Here is a 14343-nt window from a genome sequence, read left to right on the forward strand (position 1 = left end):
AGGTGCTTATGATGCTGTCCTTACTTTGCTGATATACTTTAATGTTGCACTACTGTATGAAGCAACACTCATTCTTGTCGCCAACTGGATCCTTGTTTCAACACAGTGGATTTGTTTTTTTATGAGCCTCTGTCACCGCTTCCATTCTTTCTTAAATGTTCTCGTCTCTTTGACTAACCTAGAACAAGATCAGAGAAGAGGAAGAAACAAGTGCGATTCTTGCAATCACAACAGGCTCTCATACTCCTGGACAAATGCAACAGCTGGACACACATCTAGTCCAGGTAACATTTAGCTAAATAACTAAACCAGCTAAACAAATCAAATAACACTTGTGTGGTCTTTGCTCTTTGCTGTCGTGATTGATGTAAACCTTCTTCTAATCATTTTGTGCTTGCAGTTCTCAGCAGCTTTTGATCAAATTGTTTTGGGAGAGGAAAAACAAATCACAACGTACAAGATTTCTTCTTATTGCCAAAATTTAAAAGTGTTCTTTGAGCTCAGAAACCCGGTAGAACTGGTGAATCATTCAAGTGCAGTGACTATCCCCCATTCACTCGCTTCACTCTATTATCTGGGATTAGATGAACCTTGCTGTTAGAATCCTGTGTGAGAAAAAAATGGGTAGGGTAGATCATTCCACAACTTTGGAGCAACTACAGCAAAAGCACGATCACCTTTAGATTTATACTTAGTTTTTGGTACCTTAAGGAGCTGCTGATTGGCGGACCTAAGGGAACGGGGAGGTGTATATGGTTGTAGTAGCTCCGAGAGGTAGGGGGGGGCCAGGCCATTAAGAGATTTAAAAGCAAATAAGAGAATTTTAAAAACAATCCTAAAATGTACAGGTAGCCCGCGGAGTGAAATTAAAATTGGGGTAATGTGCTCAGACTTTTTTGTTCCAGTTAAAAGACGTGCTGCAGCATTTTGCACAACCTGCAGGCACCTAATGGACGCATCACTAACCCCAAAATAAAGTGCGTTACAATAATCCAGCCTAGAAGTAACAAAGGCATGGATTACTGTCTCAAAATGCTGTTTCGATAAGATAGGCTTTATTTTGGCTAATTCCCTCAAATGAAAAAAGCTAGATCTTACAACAGCTCTATAAAATAATTATACTGAGCTGTTCATCAGGCTCAAGGAAGTCCAAAAATCTTTGTTTTAGGGGGGAATTTCACTATTGTACTACGGTATTAAAAAGCTGTATAACTGTGTTTTGAGATTAAATTAAAGAGGTCTAACCTTATCCAAAAAGAAAATTATATTTGTAAAATTGCAGATAAAACTCAAAAAATAGAATGAAAGTGCAGGAGGAATGAAATGGTGACTGCTGCTAATAAAAACTTTAACTTCAATATTTACTGATATTGTTGTTAGATAAAGAAGAGTGATGAGAGTCGATAGAAAAGCAGTGTTTTCTTCCAGTTTTCCTTTAAATCACAAATTTGATCATATATCCACCCTTATCACTGAAAGCAGGGGGCTTTTGAGGTGTCTAACTCAGAGGAAGAGGAGGATGAGGATGACGAGAGTTGTCACTCGTCATCTTCTGACACACTAACAAGCAGTATTCCAGAGGTAAATCAGATGTAATTACATCACATGAGAGCATGTCTCTGGGTACCTCTGTCTTTTTGGTTTCATTCCACAATTTCACATTCATTATTTAAGCTCACTGACAGAATTTCAAGCAACACACCCACAGCAGCAGAACGTGTAAGACTTAGCAAATATTTTCTAAAAATGCACGGGATTTTAGGTCCTTTGGAATGAAACTCTGAATGTCTTGGGCTTCCTCTACTCTAATTATTCCTTCTTTTTTTGTTCTTTGTGGTCAATCCATCATATCATCTCATCAAATTAGTGACCATCAAAGATTTTCCTGAAAAAAATTACATAATGATTCTTAATTTCTTTTTATATAACATCCACATCCTTGCTGTACTTAGTTCTCTGAAAAGAAAATAGTTCAAGGGATGAAGATAAGAAAACTACTTGAGCTTGGTTCAAATTTTTTAAAGCAATTATAAGATTCTATAGCTGTATGAATATGGATCATTAAGGGTGTAGCTACTTTCTCCCATATTCTGATATTAGTTTGAGGTCATCTTAATCACATTTACATGCTCATATTCATTAGGTTTCTGCCAAGTGACTATCTGATTAGATATTTGTGTTAAAGAGCTGTTGGAGTGGTGTGTCTAATTAACTGGCTAGTGAGTGAATGTATTGCAGTGGCACCCAGTGCAGATACTTTTTTCTTGCTCAGCTGTCAGGGTAAAACATCAAACAGTCTTTGCCTGGTGTACATAAATATGAGTATTACAAAAGCTCATATTGAGAGAGAACATCGTCACAAAAGACAAACACGTTCTTTCTAAAAACATTAACTGGAATATTACACTGACAGTGGATGCTAATGTTTCTTTTCTCATATTCATGCATCAGTATCGGTGAAAACATTGGCTTTGATTTGGACTCTTTTAAAGGATATTATATGTGTTGTATATTAAATTGTAGTTTCCACAGGTCTCCACATCTGTTGTCAGAGATCATTCATCTAAATAGTGATTTCAGGCATCCATCCTTCTACAGTATGTAAACCTGAGCTCCACTCCTGCGAGCCATACTGCCAGATTCTTTTAGCCTGAATAAATTGAAGGATGTAGCTCAAGCAGTTTTCTACATAATAGAATTTTAAGATGGACCCTCAGAGATGATGCTAAAAAACATCTAAAAACACTCCCACCATCTCTCTTTCAATTGCTTCATTTTGACAAAAGAAATAATGACAGCAGGGACCTGAAATTTTGCAGAATTCCTATTAAAAAGTATATTTTTTCCCTGAAATTTGTTCAGGTGAATCTGAGATGATCAGGTGGTAGGTATTTGGTGAACTGACATGGAATGACCCCTCGATGTAATTCTGTTCACAATTTCTAGCACTAATACTTTATCTTTTTCCTGTGCTGTGGAAGAAACCAGGAGATTTTTGCATGCTCTTAATGAGCTGTGTGAGGCAGGTCATTGTGTTTGCTGATAACCCCACTCTGTCGCTGTCAGAAGCAGCTGCTCCTCAGAAACCTTTCCTTTCATACACACACCCAGGATGAGAATAGCATGAGTAATTTATATGTGTTTGTGCAAGGATTTGGTTTGCATTTGTATATTCATACAACCAATATGTTAGGACCCTGAGGACACGCTCAAGCTTTCAGAAGTGCAAAGGGAGAATATGGCAGAACATAAGCCACCGTCACATACGAAGGTAAATAATTAGTTTCATATTGGATATATAAGAGTATTTATTGCCTTTTCTTTCAATAATATGCTCTTTTTATAAACATTTTCATAAGATTTTTTAAAACTAATCTTAATATACCTACCATAAGTTGTAGTTATTTCTAGTATCATCTTTCATTTGTCTTTCAGGACCTGGAGGGTATGCTTCATCAGTCTTCTGAATGTGCAGAAAAGCCCGAGTTAGATATCAACTTTGAAGCCAAACAAGCTGAGGCTGGAATAATAACACCTGACGCTAAAGCTGATTTTGACGTAGCACTTACTCCTGAATCTGTGACCGCTCAGTCACTAAACACTGCAGCCGTCCCTGCAGCAGAAGGCCAGCTTAAAGCTGCTGCTGTGCACCAGCATGATTTACCGAAACACGAAGCCTTTGATGCTGACCCTCGCACAAACACCCCTCAGGCAGCAGCTGGAGCGGAAGATACAAGGCTGATTCCTTCAAGACCGATAACTCCATTTGCTGCTGGAAGAGCATCAGATGAGCTGATAGAGGAGGAGAAGCTGTCGCTGTCCACAGCTCCCAATTCAGATCTGGTAATTGTCTGAAGATTCAAAGAGATGTTGATCAAAGTTATTTAAGCCTAAGTAAATGGTTTCATGGACATTTAATTTAACAATAAATATACATATATATCTTACTTGGAGTAATAACTCAAAGTCAACTTTGACATTGGGCGCTAACTCATGTCCTGCAAGATCCATTGTTGTGAAGTTTCGAGACTTTCTATAAAAAATTGTGGATAATAAAAAGTTTTTACTTTTACATTTGGTGTGACCTTGACCAACACACAACATTTGAAAGGATCTCTTGAAAACTGTGGACACTAGACTGCTTACAAATAGACAGGCAAACAAACAAAGGGGGGCGATTACATACTTTCTCCCTTTTGGAGGGGAGGGGAGTGATAACTAAGTTTGCAGAATTAGTATTTAAAGTACCAGATTAATAACTTTTTTGTTTGTTTTAACAGGATGTTTTTGATAGACTGAGGGAGCAAACTGAAGTCAGCACCAGTTGTTTTTTGGGAGGATCCCAGCAGTTTTCTGTTGAGCCGATCAGGTAAAAATTCCAGTTGTAGTATTTTAGTTTTGGACCTCCTCTTTACACAGCATATCAAAGGCTCATAAACTTTTTGTGGTCCCTAGTTTGCCTGGACATGAAAATGTTAACCCCAAGCGCCAAAGGTGGAGTCACCTTCATTCCCAGATTTCTGAAAAAATAACCACTTTGAAAAAAGTTAAGGAGAACCATCAAAGCCAGAACAGAGAAGATGCAGAGAACAGACAAAAGGTAAGAAAACAGGAAAATAACCATTCAGTGCTTGAATCTGTAGTATTCAGTCAGACTGCATGATGTACATGAGGTGTGAGGTGATAGAAGTAAAATTATTTCTAAAATGTGGATGTCACCAACATAGCCATTACATCTGTTACCAGAGCAACCAGGTTACAAGGTTCGCCAATCCTTTCATCCTGTCCTCCGTGCCAAAGCTCATTTTGTTTTCATATCTGTGAAGCTGCTTGTCTTCCACAATGAAAAAGGACCCACAATGAGCAAAAGAATATCATTATGAGCGTTCCCTCTGCTACTAAAATACCCGATTTTGTTTTACTGGAAGCAAAATTATGGATCCGATATTACTGAATATGAAAGGATGAAGCAGGGGATGTAACTCCTGCTCCCTGCGCAGTTACACCCTTGTTGCATTCTGTCTTTTTCCTTCACCTGCTGTTAAACCTTAAGTTCAGTTTTCTCTTTGTGTTTAGGTTCCAGATGAGGCGTTGAGGTCAATTGGATCTACTTGTGCAGCTCTTCAGCACACACAGGAGGCCATCACTATGCTAAGAAAAATAGTATGTATAATAGAAAGAGACTTTTTAAGTGCGTTCCTGCTGAAAGTATATTGATCTAGATACACAGGTAGTACGCTCTCTCACAAATAACTGACTAACATGGAGGACTGAGGCTCAATGAAATAATCAGATGTATTTCTGAAAAGTACTTCAAGCACATGAAGGCACAAAGATGGATTTTTTTTTAAATAGGGCTACAAAATAAGCAATTACCAAAAGGCTTGACTGGCTATTTCCTGGCAGCTTTGTCTTTATAATCATAAAACACCATTTTTAAGGACAGTTCTTTTCATATAAATGTATTTAAAGTTTTTCATGTCATTCAAGTCAAAATCCAATCAGATAACTTGCTAGACACAATTTGTCCAGTTTTTCATCTCGGTACGGAATATAAGATCTACTAACTCTGTTTATACATTAGTATCAACAGGTTGGGATGTAGGAATAGCATAGTAGTAAATAGTAAACATCACCAAATTAAGAAGAATGAGCCAAAATATTCAGAGAATCTGACCTTTAAAAAACTGTGGTAAGTTAAACTGATGATTGTGCTTTTTCCCAGGTGAGCTCCACCGATGGTTCTCATCCAGGTGTGAAAGAGGAGTTTTACGAGGCTATACAGCAGGTCCTCCTCTGCCTCGATTCTTTGACTGACCTTCTGTTAACTTGTGGTGGCACGGTTGAAGATGAACCTCAGCTGAGGCTGCTGCAGCACGAGGTGACTGTTCAGTTAGTTCCCTTTTGCCATCAGAGCTGCCTTTATTCTTCACATATCTGCTCACATAGCTGCTACACACGTACTTCACATCCACAATGTATGATCCCACATGGATTCAGAGCTAATGACTGTGACATTTGAGGGCAGCGAATTCATAGTCATGTTCAAGAAACTAGTCTGAGATGATTTGAGCTTTGCCGCATGGCACGTTATCCTGCTGGTATCTACCATCATAGATAGGTATATTGTAGTCATAAAGGGATGGACATGGTCAGCAACAAAATCTGCATACTTTGGGTGTAACAAGTGGTTATGTGAGCTACTGTTGCTTTCCTATCTATTAAAGCAGTCTAGCCATTCTCCTCTGATGTCTTGCATCAACAAGGCATTTTCATCCACAGAACTGCTGTTCACTGGATATTTTCTTTTTTTCCTGACTGTTCTCTTTAAACCCTAATGGTTGTGTGGGAAAAACCCAGTAGATTAGCGGTTTCTGAAATTTTTAGATCAGCCTGTCTGCCACCACAACCATGCCACATTCTTCCCATTTCTGATGGAGTAATGTGTGTATGTGACACAGAGTGAGGAGCCAAGGTACTTGAGTCAATCTGGGATAAAGGAACGAATGGTGCTAAAATACTGGTGGGAAAATGGGAAAATAGAAGCTAATGGTGACAGTAATAAAGAGTGAACTGATTTGATATTTGCTTTCCGGAGCATTTGAATAGACGTTGCAGTGGCCAATGAATCTATCCATTACTATTATATCTTTTTTTGTCTCTCTGTAAAATTGAATGTCAGGGTTGAATTTTTACTTTCGGTTTGTCCTTTTTTGTATTTTTGTGTGCAGTGTATATCAGCTGAGCTGGGGACCCTCTCTGAACTGATGAGTAAAGTAGTGTCAGAAACCAGGCCTCAACTTTCAAAGGAAGAACCAGATGCTTACAGCTGTTTGACCTGCCTTCAGGATTGTCTTCATACAGCTCAGCTGGTCTTGACCTCCTCCCACAATCAGCTTATTGAAGATCCAGGCCTTAAGGACCCTTGCAAGGTTTGAAATAAATTAGAGCTCACTGTCGACCCCTTTCCCATCCTTTCCCAGGACTAGATCAAATATGCAATTTTTACTTGCAGCAAAACCCAAATTCTACAGTAGCACTCAGAAACAACAGACTCTGTGAATAGTACATGTTTTACATGTCTGTGGTTGTGCAGAAACTGTGTCACTAAAACTGCTGGGCTTTGACGTGTTTTAGTAAGCTATGCAGTGTAACTGAATATTCAGAATATTAGTATAAGTATTTTTAAATGTCAGTAAATATAATCATCATATAGTTTTTGAGGTAGTTTCTATTTTGTGGTGCTTTATTCTTGTAATTTGATTAATTTCCACCATACAGGCTTAGATTTTACACACCAAGCATTCATTACTAACAGCAAGCTTCGAGCGTCAAGCTGTTTGCATGTAAAGTATGTGATGCAGTCATTTTGAGTTGGTGAAGAACCTCAGTACTTCTTCCAGCACTTAAGCTAACATATTATTTGTGTCTTTCAATAGGAGATCTCCACCAATCAGCTGTGTCTTCTGGACGAGTTTGAACTTGGGCAGAGTCAAGTCTTTCCAAATCTAAAGGATGGTCCCAGTTTGGAGGTAACCACTGCTGCACAGCTTTGCTGCGTATGTGTGCATGATTAATAGCACTAGTGTTACAATACTAGAGAAGGCCTAATTAAAATGCTAGTAATATAACAGCAAAGCATCCATTACAGGCAGTTGTTATGATATCAGACAAATGAGTTTGCTGACAATTATTCAGACATATTAGTGCTTACTGAGTTTATATGAATGCCATAGTTAACTGATTACATTTCACTGACTTAGTAGTTGCTACTGATGTAGGATCTGTATTTTAAAAGTTAGTGGTATTCTCCTTAAATTCTGCTGCTCATCTGTATCTCTGCAGTGTGTGTTGGCCAGACATCTGAGGGAAAGTCCAGGGGAAAAGGCCAAGATGCAACACAGTTCTAGGTCCTTGCTTCAGGGGATAACTCGGCTCCTGGAACTGGGTGAAGAATGCATAAGAGAGAGAAAGATGAGCCAGGTTCACAGCTGCAGCAAACTTCAAGCTGTTCTCTGCACACACAAGGTATCTCACTTTCAGGAAGTTCTTCAAAACACAGACAAAGAGCAGATTTAAGTTTGGTACATTACTTCAAGAGTATGAAGCAAACTCCTGGTTTTTAAAGAGCCCCATGTTGCAAGCACAACCTCCACTAATTAATCATTAGACACCCGAGTATTTAGACCTCAATCACATCCAGTTTGTTGCCACATTTATTTAATTGATCATCGCTTTGCTCGTCTCTTGGTGATATAGAAGCTTCTGCAGGTCCTCAGGTCCCAGATGGCTTTTGTTCAGTATCTATCCCAACATGAGCCAGAAGCACTCAAGTGTCAAGAGAATGAACAGGTACACCTGGAAGCCAGGGCCAAATCACTGCAGCAACAGGCTCTGGAACAGGAAGTGGCTTCTCAAAGGAGACTTCAGGTTTGTAGCCCATATTTGCTGAAGGCCATATGAATTTATACATTCACAAATGTGCACTTTTGTTTCATTTTTCCTGGAAAAACATGCATTCATAGATTCAATTTCAAAGTAGGGGTTTGGATTTATATTTGGCTCTGCTCTAGGAGTGGACCCGTTGGGAGGATAATTGTGGTCGATTGGGGAGAGTGCTGGATGAGTCTGAAGCCTTCATCAGCAGATGGGAGCCTGAGGGAGATGATGATGAGGAGGAGTTAGTGCAGCACAGACTAGATGCCTGCCAGGTACATCCTGTCACACTTCACATAATTTGTTCTCACTTCTCTAAGTCAGAGTTGTTTTGTTACTTTTTTTCTTTCTCCTTAGCTTAATCTGTTTGTTTGTGACTAGGAGCTAGTTTTCTCATTTTAGTGTGATAGGTTTATTTTCATTATTCGTACAGCAATCAGTTCACGTTAACATAAAAGGTTTCTTTTTTATAATGTTTTAAAGACAGAAAGAGAAGAAAGTGCTTCTTTTAATAAGAATCCTGGGCTCTAGTCTCCTGTATTTTCCAGAAAGCCCCTCAATAAACTACAAAGATGGTTAGTTGGTTAGATGGTTAGTACAAAAGATTGTACAACTCTTCCTCGCTCTGTAGGTGATTTTCCTGAGGATTTATAACAAAGCTATTCTGTTCCCATTCAGACCGTGCAATATCACCCAACAGTTTTTCATTGAATGTTTGTTTCATCTCCCCATCATATGCTGCTACTCTCTTATTCACTTGCACAATATTATGCCACTTTTAGAATCACCTGCACTGATAGCTAAGCTATTTATTTTTCAGGATATAGTTATATTGTTAGTTGTTACAGTTATTTGATATTATATTTTGCACTATCCTACTGTATATTACTATATACTTGTATTCTATTGTACATATTGTATATCGTATTCCTCTGCTTCTCTGTCTCTCTTGCTGCATTGAGCATGTGTATGACAAAGGAATTTCACTCAGGATAAATAAAGTACTTCTTATCTTATCTTATCTCATCTTAGTTGAACATTATGTCAAGTTGTATTGTTTCATGAACAGGCAGCAGTAGGACAGGACTCTCCAGTTTACACTCAGAATTAATTTAAACTAAAAGCTGACAGCAACCATCAATCTATTTAGGATTTTATATCTCATTTGGTACTGCATATTTCACCACAGACTAATTACTAAAGTGATAGTTTTGTACCATCAGCTGCCTCTGTGCGTCATGACTCGAAATCACTGTGATGAAAATACATCCCCCAATAAATTAAACAGAAACCGAATAATGAGCTTCTTTAGGATTTGTGAGAGCTCTTTTCTTCACTGCAGTCACATCGTAATGAGTAATGTGTGTATGTGACACAGAGTGAGGAGCCAAGGTACTTGAGTCAATTTAGGACAAAGGAACGAATGGTGCTAAAATACTGGTGGGAAAATGGGAAAATAGAAGCTAACAGTGACAGTAATAAAGAGTGAACTGTGAAATAAAGAGAGCTGCAACCATAGTGAAGGCTTAGGTGGTATTTTGCTTTATTGGCACTGAGAATGAGAGATGATTTTTTTTGCATCTGCTATTAACTTGTTGATTTTCTGTCCTCTACCTCTTTCACGTATCATTTTTGCACGTCAGACTTTTAAAGTGTCTCTTTGAGCATTAGATCGAGTTTCCAGATATTCTAAGCATAAGCACTGATAAGTCTCCTTGTCACTTAGCAAACACTGGTCCAGCTGGATGACAACAAAGCCACTTTAGGAGCAATTCTGGATCAGGGTAAGGTGCTGCAGGCAGAGCCCCTGCTTGCTGCATCAACCCATCAGACAGGCGGCGCTCTGGAGCTGCGTTGGAGGAATGCCTACAGGCGAACAGAGAAAGAGATTCAGCGCTGCAGAGACATCCAGGACAGCCAAATCAGGTGATCCAGGCTCACTGGGATCTTTATTATCTACTGGCTAAAGTTTAAACTGTTGCCTGCACAGAATGAAAAATGTTGCTGATTTTTTTTTTCTTCATTTGTTCTTTGTTCAAATATCTGCCAAAAGTCTCTTTCTACCCAGCATGAGCTTTTTAAAAGGTTGTTAAAAAGAACTTAGACCTCCCTAACAAGATGTTCTTTCACAACCTTTCAGTTTTACTATGTGAAAAAGTGCCTCACAACCATCTGTCTTTAGTCTTCTATTGATTTGTGTGTAAGCTAAAGTACAATGAAGCCTGGTATAACCTGATGGCCTTGTGTGAAATGTTTAGAGTATAGGTATTGTGTGTGTTTCTTTGGTCTTTCCACAGCGATTCATTGTTCCATCATTTGATTGTGAAGTTAACCACTAATTACTGTTAGTCAAATGTTTGTCAGTGGATTCACAAAAGTTGCCATGGCGATTTTTAATAAGAATATTAACAGCACTTTAACTAGCAACCTGCAAAAATGATCTGGAATATATAAACAAATAACTTTGTAGCATACTTTATAGGAGCATCCTGAAATCCATATCTGAGTGGCTTATGTTCTTTCCACAGACTGAACAGAACATTTAGTGGATTCATGTTGTTAGGTTTTTTTTAAATTATGCTCAGAAATGTTGCCTGGGCTCTTAGTCAGTAAAAAGTGAAGCACAGACCACACAAAACGTGCCAAATGAAAAACAGACATAGGAAAAGAATTACTATATGAGTTCCTACAGCAACAATTCGACAATCTGTTGTACAGAAAGTTCCTTATATTCTCATTGAATGTATTCTACAGCCCAGACATCAGAACCCCCCCCACTAATTACAAGCCCTATTTATCACTTGTGGATCCAAGCCCAAGTCCTTACCTCACTCTGTATGAAGGTACAGTCATGTTCTGCCCCACTGGTTGAGCTATGTGCTTTTCCATCCTCCCCACAGATTCCACACCAACTTTGACTTGGTCAGTGAATGGCTGGCTGGTGCCAACAAACACCTGAAGACTTTGTCAGGTCTGGTAAATCTCTCTGACCTGAGTCAGGAGTGTGTTCAAAGCAATCTCATCAAGCTGCTGGTAAGGCTTTTCTGTGTTCTCATCAAATAGCCTTTGACCTAAAGAAGATTAATAACAGCCCAGTTAAAGAATCGCTGCAGTCTGCCCCTAACATCCTAACATCTATCTTTTTCTTACTAGTTTGCTTTTTAATGAAATGATTCCTCATCGTTCCTGTGGTTTAAGTCTTTTTCAAGCACTTCGTAAAATGCATTTGTAAAATGTTACAGAACGCTACAATCTTTGGTATACGAGGTTGATATAAGCAGATACCATAACCCTAACCCTTTATTGCATTCTATGACATGATCATGAAGAAATTAATAAAAATTTGCTTCCTTACATGACATAATATTTAATCCTGTCCCCAGCTTTAGTTAGAAAGGGCAAACACCACCTACAAAAAGTCCAAATAAATTAACACAAATTTATAATGGATGGACCTATGGGTCTAAACTGGCTGCTGGACAATATTGATTTGTTTTCTAATATTAGTTAACCTCAACATGTCCCCAGGACTTCTCCATGGAAGTGGAACGTATGTCTGTACTGAAGACCTCGGCATCCAAGGATGCTGCTCAGCTCCTCCAGCTGAGGGAGGCTGACTGCCCTGGACTGAGAACTCAGCTTACCCAACTGGAGAACAGCTGGAACCAGCTGACCTCTGACATGTCAAAAACCCAAGACCAGCTGCAACAGGTGCAGAATGTTTTCAAAAGACCCTAACTGTTAGATGAATAGCCCCTTTCTAGTGGTTTCTATAGTGGCCCAGTTTCCAATTTATTGAAGTTGGTTGGTTTTCAAAAATAATTGGGCACTGAAAACTCCTCTCCAGTTAGGGGAGTGCAACCTTAAACCCTGCTGAAATCTATATGAGGGCGAGTGAGGATAGGGAGGACCATGAATCTAGAAGACAGCCACGATTCAATTTCTCCTGAGCATTTATCACCAGAGAGTGGAACCAGATATTTGGCTTCATAATCATTCTGATGTTTAAAAATTTGGCAATCACAGAGAAGATAAAAAAGATTTAATAATGCGGATGTGCACAAAGGTCAGATAGTAATGGAGCAGATGTTTAGAAATATAATTACATTGTTAGATAAATCATATGAAGTAATCTAAAAAAACTAACTAAAGTTAGGAATATATGTCATGTAAAGTGAACCTCCCTGCTTTCTTTATTATCTTTTCCCCGTTTAGTGTCTCCTGGCAGCACAGCCATCGATGGAGCTTCTCTCTGATCTGGAGGACTGGCTCAAACAGATGAAGAACTGCATGAACCAGGAGAAAGAAAAAGTCCTCAAGGCCAGCAGTGCAGCTCAGGTCACTGAAATCCTGCAGAATTTCCAGGTACTTAAACCGTCTCTGTTTTCACTTTTTCCTCTGCATCTATTTCAATTGGTTATATTTGAAAGGTTATTTCAGTGCCAGTTTTTACTTTGAATTGACGCAACCCATCCATCAATTTGTTTGACAATCAACAAGCGAGCATCTGAAATTTATACGTTGCTTTTTCCTTGAAAGGGTGCATTTCACTGTTCTCTCCTCGATATGGCTCTTATTTTTTCTGCTGTTATGTCAGTGACATCTATGAATCACATCCTGCAGTAAAAGCACTATAATTTAAACCACTAAAACAGTACTGATTTAATTCTTCAAAGACTGAAAGGTATGAAAAATGTAAGTTAAAAAAGTGGCATAACAGAGGCATCTACATTAAATCCGATTTGTTGGTCTATTCAAGCAGGGGAGAATCTAGCATGGTTTTCGGTTCGGTTTGCATAGTTTTATTCATTTTTTATGTTGTTTTTTTAGGTATTCAAAGCTGCTGTGACCAATGGGCAGCTCCTCCTTCATTTCCTGTGTCAGCCCAGGCCTCAGATGGCAGACATCCAGGCAGTCCGCTCTGAGCGTACAACGTTCGCAGAGGAACTCGGTGCCTCCAGGCTGCAGTGGCTGCACTTTCAGAGAGAGCTAGAAAGTCAGGTCTCTATCTCAGCAACTAATAAAACAGGCAGATTACTACTAATCTGATGCAACTGTAACCTCTATGTTTATCCATCTATCATATTTTTATTGATGCAAACAGATTTTTCAAGTTGGACATTGATAAAAGGCTATTATGTAAAAAATATGTGTGTGAGTTCATAGTGTGCTGCATCAGTGATTTATATCGGCACTGGAACCCCAAAGAGGCCATAAATCTATATTACGTTACAGCAACAGGAACAAGAAAATACATTTTTTAACACCAACTCGGCTATAAAGACATAACTTTTCATGACTTTTTTGCTTGTCATGATTCATCCACCGTTTGGCTTTCTCTCATCAGATTTGTGGCGCTGAGCAGATCCATCGCACTTGTGCAGAAAGGGAGAGGCGTTTGCAGTGTCTCCACGGCTGGATAGAGCAGCAGAAGAAGCAGCTGAATCAGTGGAAACAGCCCACCAGCCAAACTCTGGCTCATAAGGCTCTGCTGGAGTGGGAGGTAAAGTAACAGGAGCAAAGAGATGAGGGCCTTTTGTAGAGTATCATCCCCTCCGCTCTGGTCTGATCTGAGAATGTGTTTTTTTTTTGTCAGGCTCTTGAGGGTAGAGTGAAGGAAGTGGCTGCAGCTCTACAAGAGTTAAAAACCACACAAGTGTACGATAAAAGGGAACAGGAGCGCCCATGTGATGTTGCCTTTTCTAATGAGGCAGAGGGCGTCAGTCATGCTTGCCGGGATCTTAGTCAAGAGGTAAAAGTCAGTCTTACTATAATTCAGTGCTAGATTACAGCATATTAAAACACAAGCTTTATAAGCTGTAAATCCTGTCCTGAGCAGATAATGAGAAGTATTTCGGCCTGAAACACCTTGGACAACATGTAAAGTTATTGCTTTATGCTTGAGTA

At 39.1% G+C, this 14343-nt stretch overlaps 1 protein-coding gene across 11 annotated transcripts in view; it reads left to right on the forward strand.

Moving 5' to 3' along the window:
- Positions 1-14343, forward strand: part of LOC102290327 (nesprin-2) — an 86344-nt gene that overhangs the window by 43725 nt on the left and 28276 nt on the right. For 9 of the 11 annotated variants that reach the window (XM_042224726.1, XM_042224733.1, XM_042224730.1 and 6 more), the window contains 20 exons: positions 183-284; positions 1480-1581; positions 3194-3271; positions 3436-3843; positions 4281-4369; positions 4456-4600; positions 5077-5163; positions 5726-5881; positions 6732-6932; positions 7440-7532; positions 7846-8028; positions 8260-8430; positions 8574-8711; positions 10163-10362; positions 11337-11469; positions 11965-12147; positions 12652-12801; positions 13267-13437; positions 13784-13939; positions 14033-14188. In XM_042224726.1, the coding sequence (XP_042080660.1) occupies positions 183-284; positions 1480-1581; positions 3194-3271; positions 3436-3843; positions 4281-4369; positions 4456-4600; positions 5077-5163; positions 5726-5881; positions 6732-6932; positions 7440-7532; positions 7846-8028; positions 8260-8430; positions 8574-8711; positions 10163-10362; positions 11337-11469; positions 11965-12147; positions 12652-12801; positions 13267-13437; positions 13784-13939; positions 14033-14188 (3102 nt within the window). The remainder of the gene's footprint in view (positions 1-182; positions 285-1479; positions 1582-3193; positions 3272-3435; positions 3844-4280; positions 4370-4455; positions 4601-5076; positions 5164-5725; positions 5882-6731; positions 6933-7439; positions 7533-7845; positions 8029-8259; positions 8431-8573; positions 8712-10162; positions 10363-11336; positions 11470-11964; positions 12148-12651; positions 12802-13266; positions 13438-13783; positions 13940-14032; positions 14189-14343) is intronic. The other 2 variants (XM_042224728.1, XM_042224735.1) reach the window with 2 other exon arrangements.

Source organism: Haplochromis burtoni, unplaced genomic scaffold (assembly GCF_018398535.1).
Source record: "Haplochromis burtoni strain Fernald_Lab_line unplaced genomic scaffold, NCSU_Asbu1 Contig_147, whole genome shotgun sequence".
Taxonomy (NCBI): Eukaryota; Metazoa; Chordata; class Actinopteri; order Cichliformes; family Cichlidae; genus Haplochromis; species Haplochromis burtoni.